This window comes from Nothoprocta perdicaria, unplaced genomic scaffold (genome assembly GCF_003342845.1).
Source record: "Nothoprocta perdicaria isolate Ctin4 unplaced genomic scaffold, notPer1 scaffold_65, whole genome shotgun sequence".
Classification (NCBI taxonomy): Eukaryota; Metazoa; Chordata; class Aves; order Tinamiformes; family Tinamidae; genus Nothoprocta; species Nothoprocta perdicaria.
This window is the reverse complement of record NW_020455921.1, coordinates 2,840,216-2,866,144: the sequence shown is the minus strand read 5'-3', so window position 1 is coordinate 2,866,144 and position 25,929 is coordinate 2,840,216. Positions and strand designations below refer to the sequence as shown.

At 37.5% G+C, this 25,929-nt stretch overlaps 1 protein-coding gene across 1 annotated transcript in view; it reads right to left on the bottom strand.

Annotated features, from left to right (window-relative positions):
* Positions 1–260: 260 nt before the first annotated feature.
* ATP6V1H (ATPase H+ transporting V1 subunit H) overlaps positions 261–25,929 on the bottom strand; it is a 37,422-nt gene continuing 11,753 nt past the window's right edge. The window contains exons 6-14 of the mRNA XM_026050078.1: positions 23,547–23,651; positions 22,696–22,740; positions 20,175–20,272; positions 18,583–18,775; positions 16,402–16,580; positions 15,463–15,588; positions 13,874–13,975; positions 10,021–10,134; positions 261–546 (exon numbers count right to left, since the gene is read on the bottom strand). Coding sequence (XP_025905863.1) covers positions 486–546; positions 10,021–10,134; positions 13,874–13,975; positions 15,463–15,588; positions 16,402–16,580; positions 18,583–18,775; positions 20,175–20,272; positions 22,696–22,740; positions 23,547–23,651 — 1,023 coding nt within the window. The 3' untranslated portion in view covers positions 261–485. The remainder of the gene's footprint in view (positions 547–10,020; positions 10,135–13,873; positions 13,976–15,462; positions 15,589–16,401; positions 16,581–18,582; positions 18,776–20,174; positions 20,273–22,695; positions 22,741–23,546; positions 23,652–25,929) is intronic.

The following is a 25,929-nucleotide window of genomic DNA, read 5'->3' as shown; positions in this document are numbered from 1 at the left end:
TTGTTTTGAGACSTGGTAGATATTTCAACACTGATCATCAAAATCTCCTCAGGCTATTATATTTCCTACAGAAGAGCAGGTCCAAACTTCATTAGTTTATGTGAAGACTTGAAAAGAAATTTAATTCCCGTCTGCCTTCATTTTGTGTGGCGCAGAGGGAATGTCAACACTACTAACACATTAAAACAACAATTTTGTAGACTAGTTGTGATTTGGAATTAATATCTCTTAACATTTTATTATGAGAATAAATACATAAACAAAAGCAATAGTCATATTTACTCATATATTCTGAATACAGCAGGAATCTAATAGGCATAGTCATCAGACAACAAACAAATTTTACTAAGCCAACAACACTGGAGGAGAGCTGGAAAGTTTACACAGTACTAGCAGTTGTGACTAAAGTATTTTTTTGACATTAAAGACAAACATATTCCAGTTGTAAGCATAAAGAATGAACTGTGATGCTCTGGTTGAAGTATTTAGCTCCGTGCAGTGGCTGTTTGAGGTTGTTCTGACTGCAACTGCTTTCCAAGGTATTCCCTGAAATACAAGAAAAAAGTTAGATCGAGGAACGTGCTGGAAGATGGGGAATAGGATGGTGACAGGAAGTATGATGCAGARAAAGAAGAAAAATATTAGTCTTTAAACCTGATCCCTCGAATACTGAGTATTGATATTCAACAATCAACTGGAGCAAATGGGAAAGTATCTAAACTTTAGGATCCCAWCACATAATCCTCTGAAAATGAGCTACTAGTTGAACATGAACAGAAAAAACATCTAGAAAAAAAAAAATGTAGCCCCCGGTAGCATCAGGAAGTCGTGGCCAGCGTCACAGAACACCTACCGAACACAGAGGTCCCCGGGCTTTTCTTGCTGAATGCACCCAGGAGAGGCTGGTGCAAAGCATTTAAAGGATCTCTTCCCAGCTTCATGAACATAGTAATGCAGATGGACATASAGGCAGCTTAACCCTCAGGCCAGCAAAGTCCTTCTCCAACTAAAGAGATACTGACTCAAGAACTATCAAGCCAGGCCCACTGAATACCAAGATTTTTCTCTAAAGTGTTTTCTTCAGATTTTTTTTTTAATTTATTGAATCATGTTTAATTTATATCTGTCCTTTCAAAGTTGGAAATGCACCAAATTCTGAGCATCCAAGATGAACCAACCTCAGGCAACAATGTTTAAGTTCTAAGAAAAACGCACTGCACAATTCTTCTGTTCCCATATTCCACTGTCTCCTGTGAAATTCAAGGAGCTCAGTGCTTCACTAAGCCAAAGAAAAATGAAGGACTTAATAGCTGAYTGGGTACATATTACAGAAAATAAACTTTAATAATTATACTACTGTGTCAGCTGAAGCAGATGTTTAAGCACCTGAAATGCAAGAGTTTTTCCACTTGCTTATGGCACACTTGGCATCTGTTTTTCTCAGTAGATGGATGCTACAAGCTCCGACACTGTTTAAACACTAGAAGCAGTTCAGAAGTGACATTCATAATCAAGTTTTAAAAACTTCACRAACAGGCACCTTCATTTATTAAAATCCTTCACCAAAAGATATAATTATTTCTTACTGCACATTTCAAGCATAATTGGCTTTCAGTTTAATGTCCTGTTGAACAGCTATTCCCTACACTTTGTAATTTCTACGGCAGAATAAAGTTCAGCGATATCATAACCACCCGACAGCATTTTTCTCGGTATAAAAAAAATGCTCAAAGATTCTACTTCATAGAAATTTTGCCAAGTTCAACCTCTACTAGCTATGAAAATAGCTCCTGAAATTTGCAAGCTGAACATATGTTGCGATTTAGCACCTCCTTGCAACTACCAAAATGTTAGGAGAAAGATAAACCGCACTCAAATGCTACTCAATTAATAATTGCTAGTTTACCAGCCTTCAAGCGGAGGCTCTTGATGCCAAGGAAAGAATCACAGAATGGTTGAGGTTGGAAGGGACCTTTAGAGACCATCCAGTCGAACCCTCCTGCTCTGGTCTCTGTCAGTTTTCTGAGAATCAAAGCTATTATTGTAAGTAAACCAAACTTGACAACCATCCATAAGCAGAACCATCTACAAGGGAAGGAGTTTTGAACTCACCAAGTTCCCTTTTTACTCCCTCAACRGGATTTTTCCTTTGGTCCAGGCATATATGCTTGTGTTAATCCTAGTATTCCTTCTCTCACATCAAGTCTCGAAAGCAGGTGATACTTGCCGCACATCTCTGCTCCATTTACTGGATCACAAGACTGGAACAGTTATTGTTAAAGCACACGAACCATTTTCAGTGTGTGTTTCATATGCAGCTACTCAAGAGGAGGAAAGAATAATAGAGCTATCCCAAACACAGTAATTACTACGTGACAAGTTGTTTCTGAACCATGCTTAAGGCTTACTAAAATCCAGCCCTAGTTCAATATTTCCATCTCAAAGGCAGCGCTGTAGGATGGTTTGTAAATGTTTAGCACCTTAAGAGACATTGAGCTTCCAAGTACATACAAGAAGCAGTACCTTGATTTCAGACATTCATTTGAAGGTGTGAGGGGGTCACTCAGAGTCAAGGAGAAATTATTACCCCTTCCACCTACAGAGGGGACATGGGGTAYTCACTGCTCTCAGCTGCCATGCTGCAACCCTGAGGGACAAATGCTGTATTCTCCTTTCCCTTCTTTAGCCTCCAAGGGCCTCAAGATGGCAAAAGCCCTTGTCCTATTGGCATTTACAAGCAGCAGCTAGTTTCAGTATCATTTCTAAATGGGGTATTATTTGTTAACCCAGAACTAAGTTCTAGAGAGTGAAAAGACTGCTATGAATCATTTATACAGCTTCTCAGTATAAAGCTTCCACGCAAAGCTGTCCCATAAGGTGTCCCGTCACCTCTCCTTGCCACCTTCCAATTCACCCTACAAGAATAAACAGCTCAGCAGCCCTGTTCTCACCCTGCTCTAGGACACACGAAATGGCCAATGCAGTTCAAGAGTATTTTCACAGGTTGATATTCCAATCACATCAGAAGATTAAGGAGAGCAMTGTAAACTGGCTTCAAAGATGATGGGCTGAGGTGTTCATATGCTAATACATATCAGGTGAGTTTAAGATATCCAGTTTACTTGGTTATATACTAGATCCTYGAACTTTAGAATTACTGTTTGGCCCACAGATTTAGCCTGGTTTCGAGGATTCAGCACACTGCACTKGAACAGCATGTAGCATGAAGGAAGGATTAAAAAAATCCATTTCACGAAAGATTCAAGAGAAGCCTCTGACAGATCAGAAGCACTGATCTACCTTGCAAAGCAACGAGATAACCTTGCAAAGCAATGAGATAACACAGRATTTTTATAATGAGAAGCTATAAACCCCCAAACTGAACTCACTTCTACTGTAARGAGATGCTTTGTTTTTCCTTCCTCCATAAGCACAGAAGGATACCTGCTTTACTGTAACACAAGCATCCTGGTCAGTCTTTTGCAAGCAGATCAAGTTTGTGGCTAAACATAAGCCAGCTCAGAGGCAAGTGATTAAAACACACATGGGTGCCTGGTAGTAGCAGAGATTCACACGTGCCTGATCAGCTCATGCTGTGGACAGAGAAAAACAAAACACACCCGGCTACCACTTGATCAATTTGACTTTTAGGGCCTACTTTTCCATTGCTTTTCCATACTCAATCTTAAGAGTTTCTTTTAGAACATGCAGAATGTACAAAATTTAGGTACAGAGCTATGAAAGAAGAGCAAAATACTATCCTTGATGACAAAACACAAGCTAAAACAATACACTGGACTTTCTGCTAGGTATTATATTATYGTATATAATACTTCAAGTCAGTTAGAAAGAGCAAATATTTTCTCAGTACACCAGCTGTCCAGGCACTAAGTAAAGGTATTTTTTCTTTTATTTTAGAGGAATGTGGGGAAATAAAATTCTGCAAGACAGTCATCCAGCAGTAGTGACCACAATGCTTTAGTCCTTAACTGCTCTCTAGAAAGGCAAGGGAAGCCACCACAAGGCTTCATAGTGCTCCCTCACATCACAAAGCCCCTGGAAAACTCTGCACCTTCCCACATAACACAGCGATGCACTTGGATGCACAGCGATTCCCCACCTGGAACTGCACAGGTGAGCTCTACACAGACTCAGTTATTTATCAGCGAATCTCACAACAGTTCCTGGTAGCACTACCTAGCTCTGAATCACCACTGGAAACTGTTTAACCCAGAAGATGAAGGCAACCCAACTCCCAGCATTAATTACCTAGATGTAAAATGTGCAAGTTTACCTCTTTGAAATAAAATGTTCTACTTTACCTGTTCTCCTTAAACTGGCACACAGAGGCCTTTATAAAGGTCTATCTTAGCATCTTCGTGTCCTCCTTCTACATAAAACCACTTTTATTAAAAAGCCCGTGAAGTGGATCCAGGCAAGCTTGCATTTACAGTTAACTGGATTCAAACATGAAACAGTCAGTCAGCATAACATTACCTAGAGGCTGTACAAAAGTTAAAACTGTACAAAAGCTTGATACATGGCTTCGTATTTATCCCTTCATTTCTCAATTAAAACTGATCAATAAGACTTCTCACCTCTGGTCTTTCTGGCAGCAGGACATGAGCTACTCTGTTACACAGTGCCTAASCACATGGCTGGACTGCGTTTAGTCACTGTCATTTGCAAATTAATATTTGGATACATATTAGGAAAAACAGGTGAGATTTCTTCTGCACTAACAATTTTCTTTTTCTCCAAACTTAAGAAAACCTGTATTTAAAGAGTATTGAAAGCATTTAAGGACATCCCTAATGCTTATTCTTATTTGTTGCTTTATTCAGTTATGATTTTAATATATATAATATATTAATATATATATATTAATAATAATATAATATAATAATATAATATAATAATATATATATATATATAAAAAATCTCCATCCCCATCAGTCTCTCTCAGGCCCAGGTATGCTTGAGTACTATGATAATAGCAACAAATACTCAAAGGTCATTTAGGAAAGGAACAAGGAATTGAGCCAACATGTAAGCCACCAAATTCACTGACTATGGGGTAAGGAAGTAGCAGAACTGTGTTGGGAACTGGCACAATACACAAATGAATGTAATTCTTAAGCTGGATTTCAGATTCACCAAAAGGTTATTATTATAGATAACCCAAGATTGACTGGTAATTTTAAAGGTGCATCCAACTAGTTTCTGCAGGTTTAGTGCTAAAAGGACTGAAGTTTTTTGCTGTTTATTAGGAATGTTGCTTTTGGCAGGGTATGCTGCAGTTTCCCATATAGTTGGATACCTGTCCTTTAAGGAACAAAAGGATAGAGATAAATGCACTGACATTCATGCCTTTGGGGAGGGAAGGGAACAGCACTGGCACTGTAGAAAGGAAGGGAGTCTTCTGTTCATGCGTGTCCTCATTCTTCTACTAATATTTTACATCTTGAATCTATTTTATTACTTTGTAGTTATCTAAAAATACTTGAACTTAGAATTGTTCTAGCATGCTTTAATAGACTGAGCTTAAGAGGCAGAATTGTTTCCTTTGTCAGAACTATATTAAAATAATTACTGCATCYAAATATAAACATGATCTGAAGTTGCCTGCTTTTCAAATGTGAAATTGGAAGGCTGGTTCTAAAGGAAAATAAAGTTGCCATGGGACTCCAGGCCCTCAGAGGATATGGCCAATATATAGTGTTACAGTGCAAGTTAACTTGATATTTAACAGAAGATTTGCTTGCCATAATGAATGGTGAAACAAATGCTTTCAAATTTTAGAGTTTCAAGTTTGTCAGCCATTCTCAATTACTCTGTACAGATTTCTGTCTAACTGAATTTTAACTGACTTTTATCATGGTATCAAAGCTTTAGAATTAAACTAACCAGAAGTGAAACTGTCATGGGACAAYATTTTACCTATTATTTGAAACAACATGAATGAATTATTTTAAAAATGCACAGTCAGAATATTTATTTGAAAAAATTAGTTCCTTATACATTACAATGAGCAAAAAACACAAAGAAAAAACCAACCATGTGATCTGTCTCTGCACGCCACAAGCTAACTGGCATCTATCTGGTGAGCCACAGCTACTCTGCTGCCACAATAACTGCACCCACATTGACATGATTTGCCAGTCGTCCGTCTTGCCCTCTGCAGGGCTACCACACACAGCCGGGTGTTATAAACCAGCTGCACAGGTGGGATGGGACCAGGAAACTCCCTGCAGCCCAACAGAGCAGAACATAGCCTGGATATCACAATAATTCTCAYTTTTCTGCCCCTCTGCTCCCTCAGACTCTTGAGCGACAGAGAGGAGAGCACTCACTGCATGGGTTGTGGGCACGCTCCYCTGGGCTAGCCTGGCTACAGGACTAGCGCGGAGTGGTGCAAACTAATGCAGTGTTCTGCATGAGCAGTAAGGTGATAAATAAATTGCACTTTAAATATACAACAACTAGAATGTTGCTCACCCAGCTCTTCATCTAGTTTTTAGTCAAGTAATAGGAGGCTGCAATTACTGTGTCTAGAAATAAGCCACTAGGTTATAGGCTCACACATATTTAAAGACAGGATTATTCACACTGCTCAGCTTCAGGTACACAAATTGCTCTGCAATGCCTTGAAAAACTGTCTGCCTCTCTCCTTTGTCCAGAAAGAGAACCTGGGCTTTTATCTTCAGGTGCTTTCAGTGCTGTAATTTCATCCCTGAAGTACAGCAAAATTTTCTGCCATCAAGTACACAAAAGGAATTTTCGTGTACCTTTGTGTACCTRCCTTTAAAGGTGAACATATCTGGCTATCTTAAAATTACATATATGCTTGCATTTTTGAAGTTCATGACATGATGTTTTTCAAGTCTTCAGCATAAGAACATTGTTCCAGCCAACAAGGTTGGGTCCCAAAAACCTACATAGACATCCAATCCTAATACCCAACTTGTCCATTTTAGTATTCCCTCTGTATACCAGCAAAGAAATGCAGTAAGATCATGTTTCGAGTAGACAGCTAAAGCACAAGCTAAAGCACAGAGTATGAAAGGAGGAGAGGAGAAGGAGGAAAAAAAAAACCACAACCACCCCYCCACACACCACCACCAGCCTGTACAACGTTTTTTTTTTGCCCAAGTCCCAGTCTACCCGTAACAGGCTTTTATCTTCAGCATTGAGTGCCAGGGTTAATACAAAGTTGCTAAGTGACGTTAAAGCATGAGATAACCTACCACTTAAAGRCATTAAGCAGTAACTTCCCCATCCACTTCATCAAATGCATGATCATTTGACATGCAATTTTAACAGAAATATTTCACCTGAACTTACTTCTTCTGAAAACCTGGCAGCAGTTACTGCKTTCGCCAAGTTCCTTTCGCCATTAACAGAATGCCTGACAGTTTGATTTTCCCCCCCATTTATCCCTGACTTAAAATCCCCTAAGGACAAGGCAGCTGAGCAGCCTGTAGTGAGCCATTCAAATTACTTTGAATTTAATTGTCATCATGTTGAGTTATCATCAGTCTAAATGACACAGCTGTGTTTGAAGCAAATGCCACTTCCCTTGGTCCATGACACTCCCTCATTCATTTCCCTCTCCTTCTTCGATAGGCAAGCGGTTTGGCAGGACATTTGACTAAGCACCAGAAGTCCTTCCTTTCTCCCCTGACATAGTTACAGCACAACATGAAGTGTCACCCTGGCAGGGCAGCCTTCACTCTCTTATCCTTCTGACCTCCAAACCTAGGAAGGGCCAGACTTGCTCAGTCCTGCACCTACCACAGACCATTACGCAGAGCTGTATCGTCCCAATTAAACTGAATGAAAAAGAAAATAAAACTGCCTCAAACGAACTGGGAACACATAGTAACCAAGGGCAAAAAAAAATTCCCCACCTCAAAAGCAAGAGGACCAAAACCTTAGAGGAAGTTGCCCAGTAATCCACATTATCACAAGACTAAGCTAAAGTGACCCCTATAGCACTGTGGAGCCAGTGGTGAACTTGTCTTTTTTTTTTCATACTCTTCTCCCCACACAAGCTATGAAATAAGGAGCTACTGGTAGATATCAAAATCCTGATCTACTCAACGGCACATTTAGCTTCCTACCTATGGGCTAAGTGTTAGTCCCAGCTATGTGACTCTAAGGAACTCACTCCTTCATAATCATGGCTCCAACTGTTTCCAGAGCCTTGCTCCAGGAAATCAACATCATATTCCCTGCTGAGAAAGCAACATAAATCTAAAGATGGCACTGTCTTAAACAGAACCCTTTTATTTACACTCCTCTGTAGAGGCATTTATTGTAATCACACTCTCATTCTCAACTCTAAATATTCACAAACCATGAAGAGCCAAGGCCAGAAATGTTTATCCCATAAGAAGGATGATTATCCCAAACTTGCGGTTCTGTGTTCTTAATATTGTGCTGAAGATGAAGATGAGAAAAGCCAGGTTAGAGGCCCAGCAGAGCTCTTATTGCTAATGAGACGGTGCTGTAAAAGGTGAAAGACTTAGATTTACCATATTTGCAAGCCACCGGAACACACATGAAATAAGATCTACTCCACACTTCTGCAGAAAATGAATTAACTAACCTCTCCACACTGCCATCTTCATTTTGCTGCAGCCCATTTATAACATTCGGCATGTTTCAAATGTACCAGAACAGCCCAAAGTGAGCAAAGGGACATAACTCTACCTGGTTTCTCAGCTTGGTGCAATACACAAACCTGCCCCAAAATAGGTTACAGACATACCTGCAGACCTTAAAGCCCTTTCCTACAAGGCAACTTCTGCAGTAAAACCAGGTCTAGTCACCCTCAATATTCTGTCTACTCCAGTAGTTCAGTCTATTTTGTTGGAAAAATAAAAAACCCTTACTGTGCTACCACCTTCACACTGTTAGCATCAGTGCTCAGCCTTAAAAAAATGCATCAGAAGCAGAAAATAACTACRCATTTTAGGTGCTTCAAAACACAAGATCCTTGGAACAGCTTTTTAAATTTAGGTTTAAAAATAGATGTTTGTATTGCAATACACCTGTGTTGAGATGCTCCACTGCAYTGCAGCATTTCACCTCTCACAAAGGCAGTGCCAAGATTGGAAATACATGAGCTTTGGTTATTATTAGCATSAGATGCAGAATTCCTAATCAGCTCCCCATGTTTTATGCCTTCCTGTTTAATTTGCCAAATTAAACGAAGTTATTACATGAACACCAAAATGTTTCATGGTTTCAGGCCTTCAGTGCTTCTTCTAGATACTTCTAGTACAATCCAACGTCAATTCTACAGCAGAGCACTCCAGGCCTTCAGGATTTCTTTGAGCTTTTAGAGAACTAGTAGACAAACAGTGAAAAGAAAAATCTCTCTTCAAACACTGTTTTTCAGCAGCTCATGAGAGATGAGTCATTTTCAACTTTATCTAACCAACCTGCCCAGGAGCTCCTGCTAGTTCATGCGCACAGGAAAAATGTTTGCACTTAGATTTGTTAAAATGGCAGAATGAAAATACCAGCATACAGTGGGGATAAGCATTAGAACAGTAAGAAAAACATATGCAAAAATGACCAGCTGGTGAAATAATTGCTAATTAAAACATTGTAACTGTTTGTCAACTCCTGTAACACAACTAGGTCAATCTCAGATGAAGGAATCAGTAGTTTGTTAAAAAACACCTACACAGATCCTTAACATTTTGAAGGCTCTGTAGTTTTGGGAGCCTGAATTACAGCTGATACAACTGACCTGAACAGCTCAGTATTTAGGAATATATTTGGAGTGAACTAAATTACTTCGCATTCCAATCAACCCTGTAAAGTCAAGCTACTCAATTGAACTAAAACAAAAATCAAGCAGAAAACACATTGAGGCCTTATATCAGAATCACATTGCTCTATCACTTCTTAAATAACTGCAATATTATAATGTTGATTTCTTATGAAAATCTGCCTCTATACCTTGTTTTTAGTGTTAACAGCACACACGAAATCAACTTCACGTACCAGTTGTGAACCATGAGCTTCTGCACAGCCAGTAGCGCATTGTAACGAACYTGCTGGTCTTCATGATGCATGTGGTTCATTACTAGTTGTTTGCCACCAAGTTGTTCAATAACTCTGAAAGATAGGAATTTTATATATTTTTTTTACATTATTTCAGCTCTGAGGTAGCCATTCTATTCAACTGCTTCACCTTAAGGCATTAAAAGGTTAAAATTACATCATAGGGTAAAATTTTAGTATGTTACTTTCTAATGGTATAGTRTTTGTAACACATCTAGTCAGATGCAAGACTCTAATACTACCTACTGAAATTATTCTGATTTTTCTCCATTAAAAACAGATGCCTCTCGATGGTGACCATGCTTCAGCATATGGTAAAAAGAGAAGCCCCAAGTTGTAAAGAAGCCACTAACCAAACTCTGAAGCCACAGCTATTTATGCACAAGATGCAGAACTGTCCGGCTTCTGAAAGCCACATTTCCAAGAAAGGGGGTTAAGTTTCATCCTTCACTATCAACTTCACAACAAAAAATAAACTCCTTACTCCATATGAAGTTACTTTTAAAATAAAAAGTCATCTCTCTCACATGTAACTATTTAAATACCTTATGAATTAATGGGATTTAAAACATCCCTCACTCTTAACACGCTACTATTCTAAAATTAGACAAGCAGTCTAATGTTATTGCTCTTCTCTTTATAGGCAAATGAATGCCTTACCGCTGAATAAAACATCACATTTTTGTAAAGTGCACAACAGTATAAAAGACATAATTTGAAGATGAAATGCAGAAATTCCGTTGCATTTTATAACTCTGCCAAAAGCATCCTAGAAATTATTATAGAGAATAGCTCTTCCAAATAGTACTAAAAGATTGAAAGACGCTTCATACAAAAGGAAAGCATACAGAAAAAAAAATCTCAGCTGTTTGCAAATAGAAAACTTTTAAAAAAAGGAAAAAAAGCATTMGTAACATAAAAGATGCATAAAAGCTGCCTGAGGCTTCCTCCCATTTTCCTCAAGAGGAAGAGACAAAACCATTGGCACTAGATAAAAATAAGACTATGAAATACAATCACAAACCTTTTCCTCATTACTGGAAAGACAAACACTGATTTCTGAGGAAGTGGAAGGAGATAAGAAGCATTAAACTCAGAAAGCTTCYTCCTCTCACACGAAGCATGTGTAATTCAAAACGAAAGTTAAAATGCAGTTATCACAAATGAAAATGGATTATTTCAGATGACAGTGGCAGTGTGAAATGATGGCTGAGAATATAAAGAGTCAAAGAGCAGTTACCATACTTGCACACCACTGCCTACTTGCGCAAATCACTTCCCAACCGACTGCTTTAGCTTGGGAGGTAAGGTTCAAAATAAACCCTTTTTCTTCAGGCTCCATACCTGCTCATAGCACTTGTTTTTAAAATTCTAGTTTGTTCTATAGCTTTCCCTCTAAGTTCCAGTTTTGGAGAACAGCATAACAGGATAATTTGACTCCTTTAATCTATGTACATGTACTGCAGGGACTATTCCCCATACTAAGAGTGGAATAAACTAAGCCAGTGTTCAGAATCTAAAGAAGTTACTGGAGGCAGAACCACCAGGTATTATCATGATATATTGCAGAAAAGAGAGGATGAAGATGGATCACAACTGTTCAATTATAGCAGAAGATAATATATAAATAGGGGTACATATTCAAAACTAGACCAAAGTGAAAAGGGGGAGGAAATGAAGCTGTTTCTGAATTCCAAGTGAAGAAAAGAAATAGCTCTAGGTTTTAATTTCTATATGCAGAACAAAAACTATATTCACAGAATTTAAGGTGACAGAGTGCTCACCTTGTACAGGGGCAACTAAAGTAACAAGGAGGTTAAACCGGGGCTAGACATTAGTCTCCAATGTATCTTAAGTGAGAGCAAACACCAACACTACCGCAAATGCCTTCATTCGTGGTGCTGGACTCTCAGAGTATGTTCACTAGTGGAGCCTCACTAGAAGCCAATGATACTATTGCCTTAAAAGTTAAAATAAATAAATAAAAATCACACATCACGGAGCAGATTCTGAAGGCAAGTTAAAGACATTTGAGAATACTGGAAAACAGCCAGGCAGAAACAAAGCACTTGCTTTAACAAACACTTTAACATAAACTTTTGCAGACAATGAAAAAGGTTAGTAAAGACTGTAAGTCTAAAGCTCTGCTGTACTCAGCAGACACACTCAAGAACTTAGAGCATCTAAGTTGTCAGTMTGCAATCTTTGAAGGTAGAAAACGCTGAGGACAAATCCTCTAAGTGCCCAATAATTTTTAACACATTTGAACTCTCTTGATCTTCAAAACCAAGCAATGGCATCAATTCTTAAGTGAGTCATACCCTGCAAGTATAAAATGCCAAGCAACTATAGGAGCAGTAAATAACTGTATAACAGAAAGTACTATGGTAAGAAATGGCCTATTAAGGGGGAACTGAAACATTGTGCTTAGGTGTTTCAAGCTTTCAGTCCTATAATTGCTTCAGTCAGGCTTCATAAGGATACACTAGAATACAAATTAAGTCCTTGGAAAGAAAGCATTTCAGTTTGTCCTTCAGGAACAGCACTGGCTTGCTTAGTTTTCTGTATGCAGAAAAGAATTGAAGTATTAGAATTTGCAACAAGAACAGAGGTTAGAATAGTAGCTTCTACCTTGCCTCCGAGTGCTCCTTCCGAAGGCTGCAGCTCTCCAGGAGAGGTTTACCAGCCAGGAGCACAGGGTAAAGCACCTGCCGAGCGCAGCTGAGGTCYCCTCAGCAGCACATTYTCCCAACTGAAAACAAGGAGGTGAAGGCTCTCTGCTCATTCACTTAACCAAACAGCTTGGGTCTTGCAACCACATGGCCACATTAGACCAGGTACGAKGCTGCGCTCCCAAGTCAATGTGTGCAAGCTTTACGTAGTCCAGCAAGTGTGCAATAAATGCTTTCAAGCAAGGGACAGCTTAAAGCAAGAGCATTCATTAAAAATTCTCAACTAAATCCTAGCCAAGAACTCATAAAAAGACTCCTGCTTTGCTACATAAGTTAAATTGCAGGTCTTAGCTCCCCGTTTTGGGTGGCTAATGAGGATAATTCCCGCAAACATTTGTAATGTCCCTTCTGCTACAGTAGTCTACTTTCTGAATAATTCCATCTCTGAAGAAATTAAGTTCCTTTGCTCATAGGTTTTCACAACAGAAAACAAATATACACGCACATACACACAACTGTTTGTATAGAAACAAAGAGTGTATGTGTGTATATACGCACTACTGTGTTTGCTTTGTTCTATATATGTATTTTTGATAGAAATTTGAGTTTGCAGCAGACATGAACATTTGATTAAACCTGTATATTTGTGTACAAAGAAAAACACTAAAATAGGAAGATAATCAAAGCTTTGCCAGTATTATTGAAATATGAATCTTTTGTAACAATAACAACAAAATCTGTCTTAAAACTAAAGAATTAATCATTGCTGAAACAGTGCACTCTAAACCCAACATTATATCCTAAGAGTAAGCCATCATAAAGGATAAAAATGATATGCTATTAAATTTTCAGTAGCTATTCTAATTACCTCTGAAGCATGTCTAACTTGAAAAAATGTTTCTGCATTTTTTTTTAGACGTAGGTTCCCTTCACTGTCAAGAGCCACTAAAATACTAGTAACAGAAGTCAAGAATCCAATTTATTTTGTCATCTACAATACCTTCCCAATGAACTGAACTCATGGAAAAGCTGCGATTCCAGTGTACCGTATCTTAAAGAAGTAATTATCAGGCAAAGTGTACGCTCGAGCTCAGTGCCTTGAGCAAGAGCACCCTTCTCACCGTTTCCCTCGGGGATAGTGCCGTACATACTCTCCCACATCATGAGCAGCTACAGCCAACACTTGGGGGTCATCAGAAACCTCCAGAAGTTTCGTCAGGATTCTGGGAAAGGATTTGAAAGAATTAAATCTCAGATTTTCCACAACTTTATTTAAATTAACAGTTTGCAGCCACAAGCATATCACACAGTCGTTTGCATTGTAAGCTAAAACTAACTTTTTCCAAGCACATAGTTAGACTTTTAAGTGATACAGATCCTGCCTTCATTAATAGATTTTTTTTTCCTTTAAGGCACTGATTGCATTGACATCACTACCTCATTCCTATAAATACCTACACCAAGGCTTGCAAAACACCTACTTCTTCCATATATGTTGACTTCAGAATCAACAGCTTTGAGTTCAAGACAAGCTGTACTAACAAAATACATTAATATTTACAGACAGGGGAAAGGGGGGGAATGTGAGACACCACCAAACAGAACACACACAAACCCAGCAGATATCACTTCTAGTGTTAGACGACAGGCCCCAGTTCCATCCGCATTCCCAAGTATGGGAGCTGGCTTCACAGCTCGGATGTGGGAAGCAGCGAGGACGCTGCCTGCGACTCCCCAAGCGCGATACACTGGGCCCAGGAAGCCACGTTAGCGGCCTGCTCTCAGCCTGCCTTTGCCCAATCCCACCCTGGGCTTAACACACCCCTTACACACAGGGGCTTCCTTAGCATGATGCAGACCAGCAAAACTGTTTAGTTAGGACTTTCTTATAGTTCTTATAGGAGCATCTTTACCCCAGAATTATCATCCATTTAACCTACTACTTTGATAAAAAAAAAAAAAATAGTTCTGCTCTCACTCTTTAAAAACTAATGATGAAAGAAGTAACTRTAATAAACTCCTCTTTCAAGTGTTACTTATTTTGCTTTCTGAAAAGAAATACAGAGCTGTAAGATTCATAAAGCAACTTCTCAGTTTCCCAATTCTTAACACTGTCCCTTAATGGAGTAGTCTAATTCCTTGGAGTAGAAACTGTTCACTAACCAGAAAAAAAAAGAAAACACAACTGGAAAATAAGAAAGTTAGTGACTAAAAATAAATTTAAGACTAAAACATCTGGATTCACTGGAAAATTAATTTACTCTTATTAAGAGGCAAACGCATTCCAATTACAGAAAGTTAGCAGTAACCACAGAACAGCAGCACAACTTCCAGCCCCCAAGTACTTCAGGAAGGGGTTCTACACTCTGATCAGTGACAAATACCACAAAATTAAACCCAAGATACAACAAAAAACAGTTTTTAATTACATCAATTAATGTAACTGTTTCTCAAAAGAAAAGCATTAAAAGCCTCTGTGCAAGTTTGCAAGGAAATTAAGCTATTATTTCCATTATCCTCAATGTATTTTCAGCAGTTAAATAATCAATTCAGCTTTTGATCAAGATCACTACAGAGTAAGGACTATACCTTCCAACTTGTTTTTACTTTACCCAATTTATTTCAACAAGGATTAGTGACTATTACACATGGTATCAGTTAAATATTGAAAATATTAAAGCATAATATGAAACAAGAGTTGAAGACTTACTTGAGAAGTTCATAGTTCTTCTCATTCAATCTTACAGCATTCTCACGCCAGAACTTCTCAGACTTGTGTACAGGACTCCACTCCAACCTTCCTGATTTGAGTTCAGAACTGTACTCATCAAATGAGCTGCAATACAAGACTCAGTGAAATATGGGTTCAGCTTCCATGAACAGAGTCTGAACAGAACACCCAACTCTGCCCCTAGCAAGGTAGAACCGGAGCACAGGTTGTTGTAACAGGTTTGGAAGTCACCTCTCCACAAAGTACAAGAACTGTTTCTGCTCACAAAAGTTCATCATTGCTCAAAAATTGTGAAATATGTGAAAGATAAAGRGAAAAAAAGAATGTGTAGCACTCAGGCACCCCAAAAAGGATTCCTGAAGTTAAACATTAGTCAATTAATTCCCAGAAGTTTAAGGCTATTTTGCAAACTTTGTGGATTTTAATTTTTCCAAAGGTTCATGGTCCTTGATTTTCATAAAGTTAAGCCATTGACATAAACTGTAATGTGCACTTCAATTTATGTACAAAGAAAGGAGAAGCCTAACTTGAATTAATTTGCGCAGCAAGAGATGAGGTTAGCTAATTAGGCAATCTTTAGCTTAGACTAAGACTGCATGTATTTCCTACCAATTCTCATTGAAAAAAATCTTCACTACTGGTTATGTGATCATTGTAACTGGTAAACTGTTAAGGAAGAACTTCAATTCAGCAGGTAAATACATCTTTCATATACAGTTAACACTTCCGATATGTGCTCTTATCAGCCAAATAAATATAATTCCACACATAAAATAGTGTATTGTGGCATATATTATGCATATATACATATATACATATTTTATATTGTATATATTATCAGATGTAATATATTTTTAAAAGATTTTACCTAATGTTTGTATAGTCATATTTTTCAAAAGTTCACACAACAAAACATACCTAAGATCTTGCACGCTCTCACCAAGCTTCTCCAGTAGAAATTTGATATCTTCACTGATGTCTTCATCATCATATTTCTGCTGATCCAAGTTCTCCAGTTGCTTTAAAACTTTACATTGAATCATGGCAAGTGCGTATTCTTGGCGAGTTTCTCTCTCTGCAGATTTCTCTAAGAGATTCTAGGAAAATAATTTTTCTTTTTTTAAAAGAAAAAACTATTCTGAAGTGAAAACGCTAATATTTGAGAAGTCCTTGTTGGCAGTTTTTGATTTAAGAAGTGACTGTCAGGGAGAGTTAAGCACTGCATGAGACTCTCTCCAAAGAATAAAATATGAGTCTACCGCACGGTGACTCCTTTATACCTTCTTCAGTGGGATAATGTGCCTAGCAGTAACCTTTCTGCACGTGAGGGGTACTCCTAAGTAGGACTAAAGCAGATGGGTATCATAAATAAAGAGAAAAATAAAGATGATGGCTGTGGCTTACAAGGTAGAAGCCATACAATCACCTATGCTAAAAAGCACAAACTCCACTGCATTCAGACACCTGATTTTGACCTTTTTCCTTCAAAGTAGGAGGCAGTGATGTGCCATGCTACCTTAAACATTAGAATGTATTAATGCACCTGCTTTGATAATTTCCCACATTAAATAAAGAAGAAACACTACTCAAAAAAAAAAAAAAGAGTTGATATCCTAAAATGTAGGGTCTCTGCCATGAACAGCTGTTTTTATCTAGGTTTATCAATTCAGTTTTCTGTGTAGTCCCAGCATCAAGAAAGTCTTTTTTTAAAAAAAGTCTTTCCAGATGAATAGTTTACATCTGAATTAGATCATCTTCTTCTGAATTTGGAAACATTCCAATGAGCTTTATTGTTATTCAAAGAGAACCTTGCTGGTAAGTCAAGCATAGAATGTAATAATCAAGTTGCAATATCATTTCTTTGTTACATTTTTGCTCAGCGTTATCACCTTCAAATTTGGTTGTTCAGAACTAGCCACCTGCACTTTTTGATAATGCTTACAACACGCAACCCATACTAAAAGACTAAGTCTTTAAACAGAAGTTGTGTCTATTTGAATAAAGCTTAACATCTACTTGAGAAAAAAATAATTTTACAGAAGGAATCTGACTACATTCCTCTTGTTCATGACAGGTTTATACTTAAGGTTTCCAAGATATCAGACATTGTGTTARTTAGTACAGTAAGGTACTGCATATAAATGTTAAAGTTTACATAAGGAAAAAGAATTTATTACAGCTTTTACTAGTTACATACAATCCATTTTACTGTACAAAAAATACAAACTTCTATCCATTAAGCAAGAGAACTCAGTAAAGGGTAGTTTAGAAAAAGTATCACTAAGTTACTTCTGCAACGAAGTAGATAACAGTTTCAATATCCAATTTCCACACTATCCCTCCTGCCTGTCAATTTATACCCTTGCTCTCATGCGAGAGCAACGTAGCTGTTCCCCAAAATGTGCAACAAAGCCACTGTGTTCTTCCTCAGCCTTTTTTTTTTTTTTTTAAGTAAAAGAGTCTGGCTTAGTTTTGTCTCCTACTGCAAAACACAGTAATTCTAAGAACTAGCAATTAATTTTTTATGACTTCACAACTGGAAGATATTGAATATTAAGTTACTGAAACTTGTCACTATTTCTAAAGCTCCCTTGTGTTTCCCCGTTTGATACTAAGATTAAGATCCCTGCTCATCTTGACGGAGCCACCAAGGAAAGATTTTGACTGGTATATAGAAGGTAACTCCCAAGTCAATCAAGAAGTCGGGCAAATACATTCCTTCAAAATGGCATTTTGTAATTAAAACTTGGTAAATTCCGCCTTCAGAAGCATCCGTAACTCAAGTGTCGTAACATTTCACTGGTAGAAACAGAACAAAAACCCCTTGAACTACAGACGAGAAAGCACTAAGGCAGGTGTTCAATACAATATTGGTCAGACTTATTCTAGGACATTGAAAGCTGCACATCTGTTACTCTGTTACTTGTAATACTGCCTGTATTACAGCTACAAAACTTACCCCCTTCARRGGGAAAAAAAGAAAGAGGGAAAAGCTCTTCAAGTCAGCCAAGTCAGGATGAAGTCCAACAAAAACAGCTGTGTCTCAGCAACACCAGAAAGCAGCTGAGCACAAGGCCCCTGCTCCTAACAGACACTTACCCGAAACGCGGCAAGGATGATTCTAGTGACTTTCTCCTTGACCGACTCCTGAAGGATATCGGACAGCACCGGAACGATATTGTACCGACGGAGATATTCGCACATTTGGGGACTAAAGGCCAGCAGCCACACGGAGAAAATCATCTGGTACTGGAGTTGGAAGCCACATTTGTTGCTCAAGACCCCCATGATACTGAAAAGTTCACACGATACATGTTTGATTATTGCATAAGAGCTTAACAGGAACTTACCCTAAAGAGCTGCAGGGATGAGTGCTGTTTTGAGCAATGGTAAAAACGTGTCTGAGAGCACTGGCCAATCTTTTAAAACACAGCATATTTTATTTCTCAGCGTTAGAGCCATAAAGAAGCTTTCTCCAATGTGAATTGATGCAATTGGGTATCCACCTTCAGACAGGTTAAGCTGTATGTTTTGTTTCTAATAATGTCATGTTTAGACCACTATTTGTTATAAGAAGAAACATAAGCTACTTTTTTTTCCCGTCAGGAAAGAGTGAGCAAGTACAACCATCTACATACACTGAAAACACTTCAGAAGTCTCTCTCCATAGGAGTGCTTGTAATGAGTTGAAGTATGGACCATTTAGGAAGTAAATTTTCAAATAGCTCATAAAATAGATAGATAATACAGCATCATTAAAAGAGAAATAACATAACAAGACAGCCAAGACATTAAAAATGCATTTAAGGAAAACAAAATTAGTTTTGAAGTTTTAAGATGCAATAAACAACTTTTCTCAAAAAAATCCAAGCCAATTAAAAAAGTAACTTGCAAAATTACCGCTTAAAAGCTACCGCTTAAAATTAAGATGGCAAAACACCGAAGCCATTATAACACTTCAATATTTTATTGTTATTCCTTAACCATTACCAACAACTTTTGTGGAAAAGTTCATTTCAATTGGATCACCTTGATAATGTGAAGGTGTTAGAAATTTTCATTTCACTGTCAATTTTTTCTCCTCCAAGTTAGAGAAATTCAGATATTCTTTTAGATTTCAAACAGTATAGCCATCATCTCCCCCCAGTACAGATACACATGGTAGAAGAGATCTTTAAGAATATTCATGCATAAATAAGAGTGACAACACCACCTCATGCAAAACTATTCATGAAAACCTGGATAAAAGAGCAATCTACTTAAAGTTGTATGTGGGAGACAGGGAGAGGAAGCATTTCTACACATATCTTGTTTTCTCCTTTCATTAATACTTTGCAACTGAAAAATTCCAAATGAAAGATACTAGAAACACAGCAGAAACTTTCTCTCTAGTTCCTGTTCTAATAAATAACAAATCTCAAAGCATTTTTATCAGAAGATAAATGGGTATATTCCTCTTTAAATACCTGTATCAAAAGTTCTTCACAAAAAGCAGCTTTAAAGCCTCAGAACTAGTACCTACATTTTCAAGTTTCTTCTGTTCATACAAATACATTAATGTTTGAAAACAAAACAGATTTGTACTCAAGCAGCACAGCTGTTCTTGCAGGAGAATTCTATTACATTTGGGTCATTTGGGAACATGCTATTGTAAGTGCAATATTTCTATATAAATGGAAATAAATGCTCACCAGTTTACTCCATCTGCTTCTACCCACGCAAAGCGATACTCATTGACCCTGAGCATGAGCTGCAGACATCCAGCAACACACTGCACATACTGGGAGCTCTGGGAGAGAACAAGAGCACAACGCTTCTGATTAAAGAGCTGGGTACCACACGCTGAAGCTCAGTTTCCACAACAGGCTCTCCTGGTATACAACATTGTGCATTTCTTCAGCAACACTTCTAATTTAAGCAGGGACACCCGTATAACATTTACATACTGCTATTTCAAAACAAATAAATAATAAAAAAAAAGACATAAGAGGTAGAAAGGAAAATAAGCAGAAGAGTTTGGAATGGAAGTAATGCCATTTTACCACTACCACAACAGATAATACATGTAAAGTATAGTGATTTTTCCTATATAAAATAGAGATGAATACAATCATCTTCCAAACTTAGCTTTGAATTTTTTCCTCTTAATGAAAAGCTTAGCACATTGTACTGTGCTATGAACAAACTCTCTCTTCAAGGAAATGCTGAAATGTGCATCACAATTCCATTTTCATTCAAATTCCTATATATTTTCAGTCAAACAAAAGATTAAACAGCTTTTCATCACTGAGAGTATCTATTTCTTGTGCAATAATATCTAAGTTTAGTTACAGTTGGAAAAAAAATCTAATCAACATGTTGTACTTTCCTCAACAGCAGTAAAAAGGCCCCAAGGTATGAAAGAAAGAACATTTTATTCTCTCCTTGTGCTGAAACACTGGCGTACCTTGACTATTATTCAGACATACAACATATGAGAAAAATACATCCTAGAACCTTTTTTTTTAAACTAAGTACCTTTAAATTCTCATGGTAGAACATCATACAATACAAAACCAAACCTCTCAAACATTCATTGTAAAAGAGAAATTAGGTAATTCCATATGAAATGAAAACAGGTGAGACAATAAATAAAACTAAATTCATTTTGTGACTCTTGCATAGGAGTTTCATCTTATTCTAAGACCTTTATGGGAAAAAAAAAAAGGTTTAAATCTCTATAGGCATTCATTACAAAGGACATTTATTTCCCTGTGTATGAATTCACTTTCGTACACTAYGCAAATAAAACAGACAGAAAATGCAGTTCTTGAAACCACTGTTTACACACAGAGAGCTCCCCAGAATAATGTATTTTAATCAGTATCAAACTTTCTTCCTGTATATTTCATCATTAAACAGATCAAAGTTCTCTTTCAACACCATCTCAAATCTAAATTTTATTATAAATCACATACATTGTTTCTTATGTAAAATTTTACAACTGCATCTTTAATTTTTTTTTTTTTTTTAAATAGTTTTGTTAGCCTCTGCTTGGAATTTCTGCCCCAGCTAGATCTGAAGTCAGAAACACTCCAACCAAGTCAATTCAATACTGAACACCACACAATATTCCTAGGATGTATTTGCACTCTGCGTTTTGCTGCTTTGGGGCACCGCAGCAGTAAATGCACACAGTGCTACRCTACACTCAACACAGACACTCCATGATGAGCGGTACAGCAAGATGTAGAAAGATTTACTGTTTTAGAGACACGTGACATAGGGCTAGGATCTTAACAAAGCCTTATAACAATGAGACAYAAAGCTGCACATACTGTACTTCAACTCCCATGCCTTGGCCCAACTATGTAACCCCTGTTACGTAGTTGGGGGTAACACTAGAACTCTTTACATYACATACTATTGGCCAAGAGTGTAATCAAAGAATTAGCTTCCCATAGGAAAAAGCCTATTATAAAGAATTACTTCATTTAGAAGAGAAGCAAATTCCAAGTTCATATTTAAACATGTTGGAAAATTATGGACACTTTCCCTCCAATATTCAGGATGCAAAAGGACCATATTCAAAAGCCATGACTGACTGCTTCRTTATCCATCCCAGAGAAAGAAGAGCCAGTCATGATGATCACTTTTTTGCTATACTGCTACACTGCCACACAGAGTTCATCTCTAAGATGAGCAGCCATTATAGCTACATGAATTCAGCATAAATAAGAATCAAATACAAGCAGTTAACAGCCTAAATTTAACTCTTGTAATTCCATATTACAGAGGCTTGAGAGGCAATGCTGACCTGTTATCAGTCTGATGTGACATTTGTAGCTTCTACATTTCAAGAACCAGAAGTTTCTTACTCTAAAGCTTCTTCTATGAAAGAGTCAGAAAATCCAGTACAAAACAAGCCGCACTGTTCAAAAATTAATTGCTTATTTCCTCAAGTAGCAACAGAAAGAATGCCTAATACATCTAGCTTTAATACAATAATTTCATATAAACAATAACAATTCAGTTTTAATACAGTTTTAACAATACAAAATTACCCATACAATATGCACTCCCACTGCCAATATTTTCTGTGAAAAAAAGTGTTTTAAAAATACTTTTGCTTCTTAGTGCCATCATCTGGCAATCTGTTATAGTACAGTTCTGATTCCAAGTATTTTCTAGCAAAACAGCTCTACCGCTTATGCCAACAGTGGAAATACTCACATCAGTYGTGGAGACAGCTCCTGCTTCCACAGAACCACGTAGTTTCTGGCACAAAAATAAAAATTTTAAATCACAGCTTGACAGAAAAATTGTTATCAAATCTCTTCCAATCCCTCCATTCTTCCAAAAACACACACACACAAGCTATTAAACACTATTTTTTCCCCCTCATTACAATTTGGTATTACTTTGATATGACCCCACACTATCATGTCTACAAAAATACATCATCTCAGGATTCACCTCCAAGCATACCAAGTTTTTTGTTTGGGTTTTTTTTTTTTTTAAAGCACAAGTTTAAAGGAATGTTGCCAAGTAAAAAGGGAATAAACACAATATTTCTCTTTGTAGGACAAGCCAGTATCAAGCAGTTCATAGTAAGCTAATGCCATAGAAATGCTGTTCAAACAAATCAGCTTTATTTGGTTTCAAGTAACATGAATTCTAAAAAGTTTTGTACTACAGCAAACTAGAAGAAGGTCTTATTCACTTCCCACTGCCATTTCATTTTTCTCCATTGTAACAAAATCTGAACAGTCAAACAATACAAAGAGACAAAAACCTCTCATCATGTATTCTCYCAGTTTGTGAAATAACAAGTATTAATCAGCAGAAAACAAAAAAAAWTGAAATGCCTGTTTTTATTCAAGAAATCACTTTAGACTTCAAGGACTGGATGTTAAATGAAGTCTTAAATTATAAAGCAAGTGCTTGAAGAAAATATTTGTTTTTAAAAATATCAATATGAAATTAAATGAAGAATTTCTCTATGTACAATCCACATGCGCATTCATATTCTTAAAGAAAGTTTCCAAAGTCATTGTAATATTTAAAAAGCAGCAGCTTTTTACCTGGGAACTAAGCTGTGTTTTGATCCAGTTGAAGTAATAATTCAAGTCACTTCCCTCCATGAGTTCTCTCCCCCAGGCAGCCAATTTGGCAATAATTCTTGCTGCCTGAAACAGAAAGCAATAAACAGATCTTCAAATGCAACACACAAAAAAAAATCCAGATTTAATATCAGAACAGTGTCCTGTGTGCTTTGGAATTCAGGACCAGATAAAACATAGTCCATTACAAAAATTTTTTCCCATGTCAAAGGAGCTTTGCACCTAGTAGTTTTACTCTTCAGCTTTCTCTGTTATTTCTTCTCCCCAATAGTTGATGTATTGTCACAAAGTTATCAGACACCTGCATCTGATGAAGGGTTTCATTGTTGGTGGATTTTTGACTTTGAGTGTCCTACAGCAGGAGCCATTGTGAGAAAGTCTTCCCTCCTCGTTTCGCTGATTTCCAAATCGCTGACTTGGGAGCTTCCTCTATCGCCTACTTAGCACGCTTACTTTAAGCAACTACGGCACAGACTGATGCAAATCATCACAAAGCATTAACAGTTGTGTTCTTCAACTGAAGTAAGTAATCATCTGGAAGGCAGAAGATTCAAGCCCAGAAAAAGAGCCGAAAATGAATAAAGAAAATGAACTCATTGAAGAATTAAGTTAAAGAAAAAAAGTCAGACAAGTTTTCCTGATGTCTACAGTAAGAATACAGACAAACCAAAAGAATGTTTCCATGCCAGCTTATCCATATTAACTTAAGTGACTATCCTGTAGCCTGCATAGTATTTGCAAAAATGTTTAAAGCCGGGTCTAAAGCAGTCTAGCTAAGGAACTACTGAGGCAAGGGTTAGTTTGCCTCAACAGAACTTCTTGACGCAACGATGAGACTATTTTAGGCACCTTTCCACTTTGCAGTATATGCAAGTGTGGCACCATTGCAGATTTCTGAAGGGAGCGGGGGAGACATCTGGTTAAGAGACCTGTTCATTCAAAAAAAGGACCTGACATAATCCAGTGGGGTTGAGCACTCCCATAACGTCCCTTTGGCTCTTAAACATGAAATAGCAGAACTGTAGGTTGGTGTGATTCAGAGTTAGAACTGCTACCTGGCCCCAAAACARAAATCATTCATATTTAAGAGCCTGGGCCTAGACAGAGAGGACATTTTGRYGGGCCTGYGCAGACACAATGTGGCATTAGTGTCTTCTGCACAGGGAAGAGGAAAAAACAAAAGCACTAAGAAATAAAACACACCAACAGAAGCTTAAAATTATATTTCTCTTACCCCCGTTCCCCCCCTTTTTTTTTAAAAGGGCTTCAAAACACCCCCGCAGATATGCATAGCTAGGTAAGATAAAAACAGTAAACTGATGTTTTAAAACAGATTCATACTGCATGAGATTCTCAAATTTGGAAATGTATTCACATATTTGAGGCAGCAAAACATGACAATGACTGGATAACACATCTACAAACAGTAAAATAATGCTTGCAAAGCCAGTTAGTGAACCAGTAAGGTTAAAACACATACATAAGCCTGTGGGACACTTCACTTCCCCTGAAAACAGGCTAGCTCACTGTTCAGCCACAACAGTCGCACACACAATAGCACTGGCCATACCTAAGGGGCCAAAGCTCCCCTTGGCTAAAATCCATTGCACAAGTGCTGCCATCAGAGCCCAAGGCAGACCTGGTATGCTCTCTCCACTCCTCTTTTTTGATTTTTTTTTTTTAATTTATTTATTTATTTTAAATTGGACTGTGTCAGCATAAACCTGCATTAACTGAAGAACAGTTCATAGTCACACAGCTTTTGTCCTCAAAACCATAACAGCACAAGCTATAGCATTCAGTAGGAACTGACAGTAATATATTTCCTCAGATAAAGARGTTGAGATAAAATAAACAGTTCTCAGCACTGGTAACAGAGGAATAAGAAGAATTCCAAATGTTAATTTTGCTGTTAGACCTACTTTAAAGTTAATTCMTATACACCAGCAGCAGCCACTGACCCAAAGCACACTAGACACCASATAATGCACTAATGACATTCTTTCTTTCTTCTTATATTTACAGCCCATTCACAGCAGGTCACAAGCAGCAGTAATTTATGCATATGAGAAAACAAGATCAGAAATATAACAATAACCCCTTTTCACTTGGGAAAGGSTTAAATTCCAATATTTGTAAAACCTAAACAATGCTGGCTGGTAATTGTTACAAAAGTTTTTTTTCCCAATAACTATACCTAATTTACTAACTCTAAAATCCTTGCTTTTTTTTTGAGTCCTTACCATCTGCTGTAGTTTCCCAGAAAGCATAACATTAACAACCTACATATTTCTTATTAAGAAGAGGTCAAGTGAAGCTTACACATCATGCTTAATGTATTTAG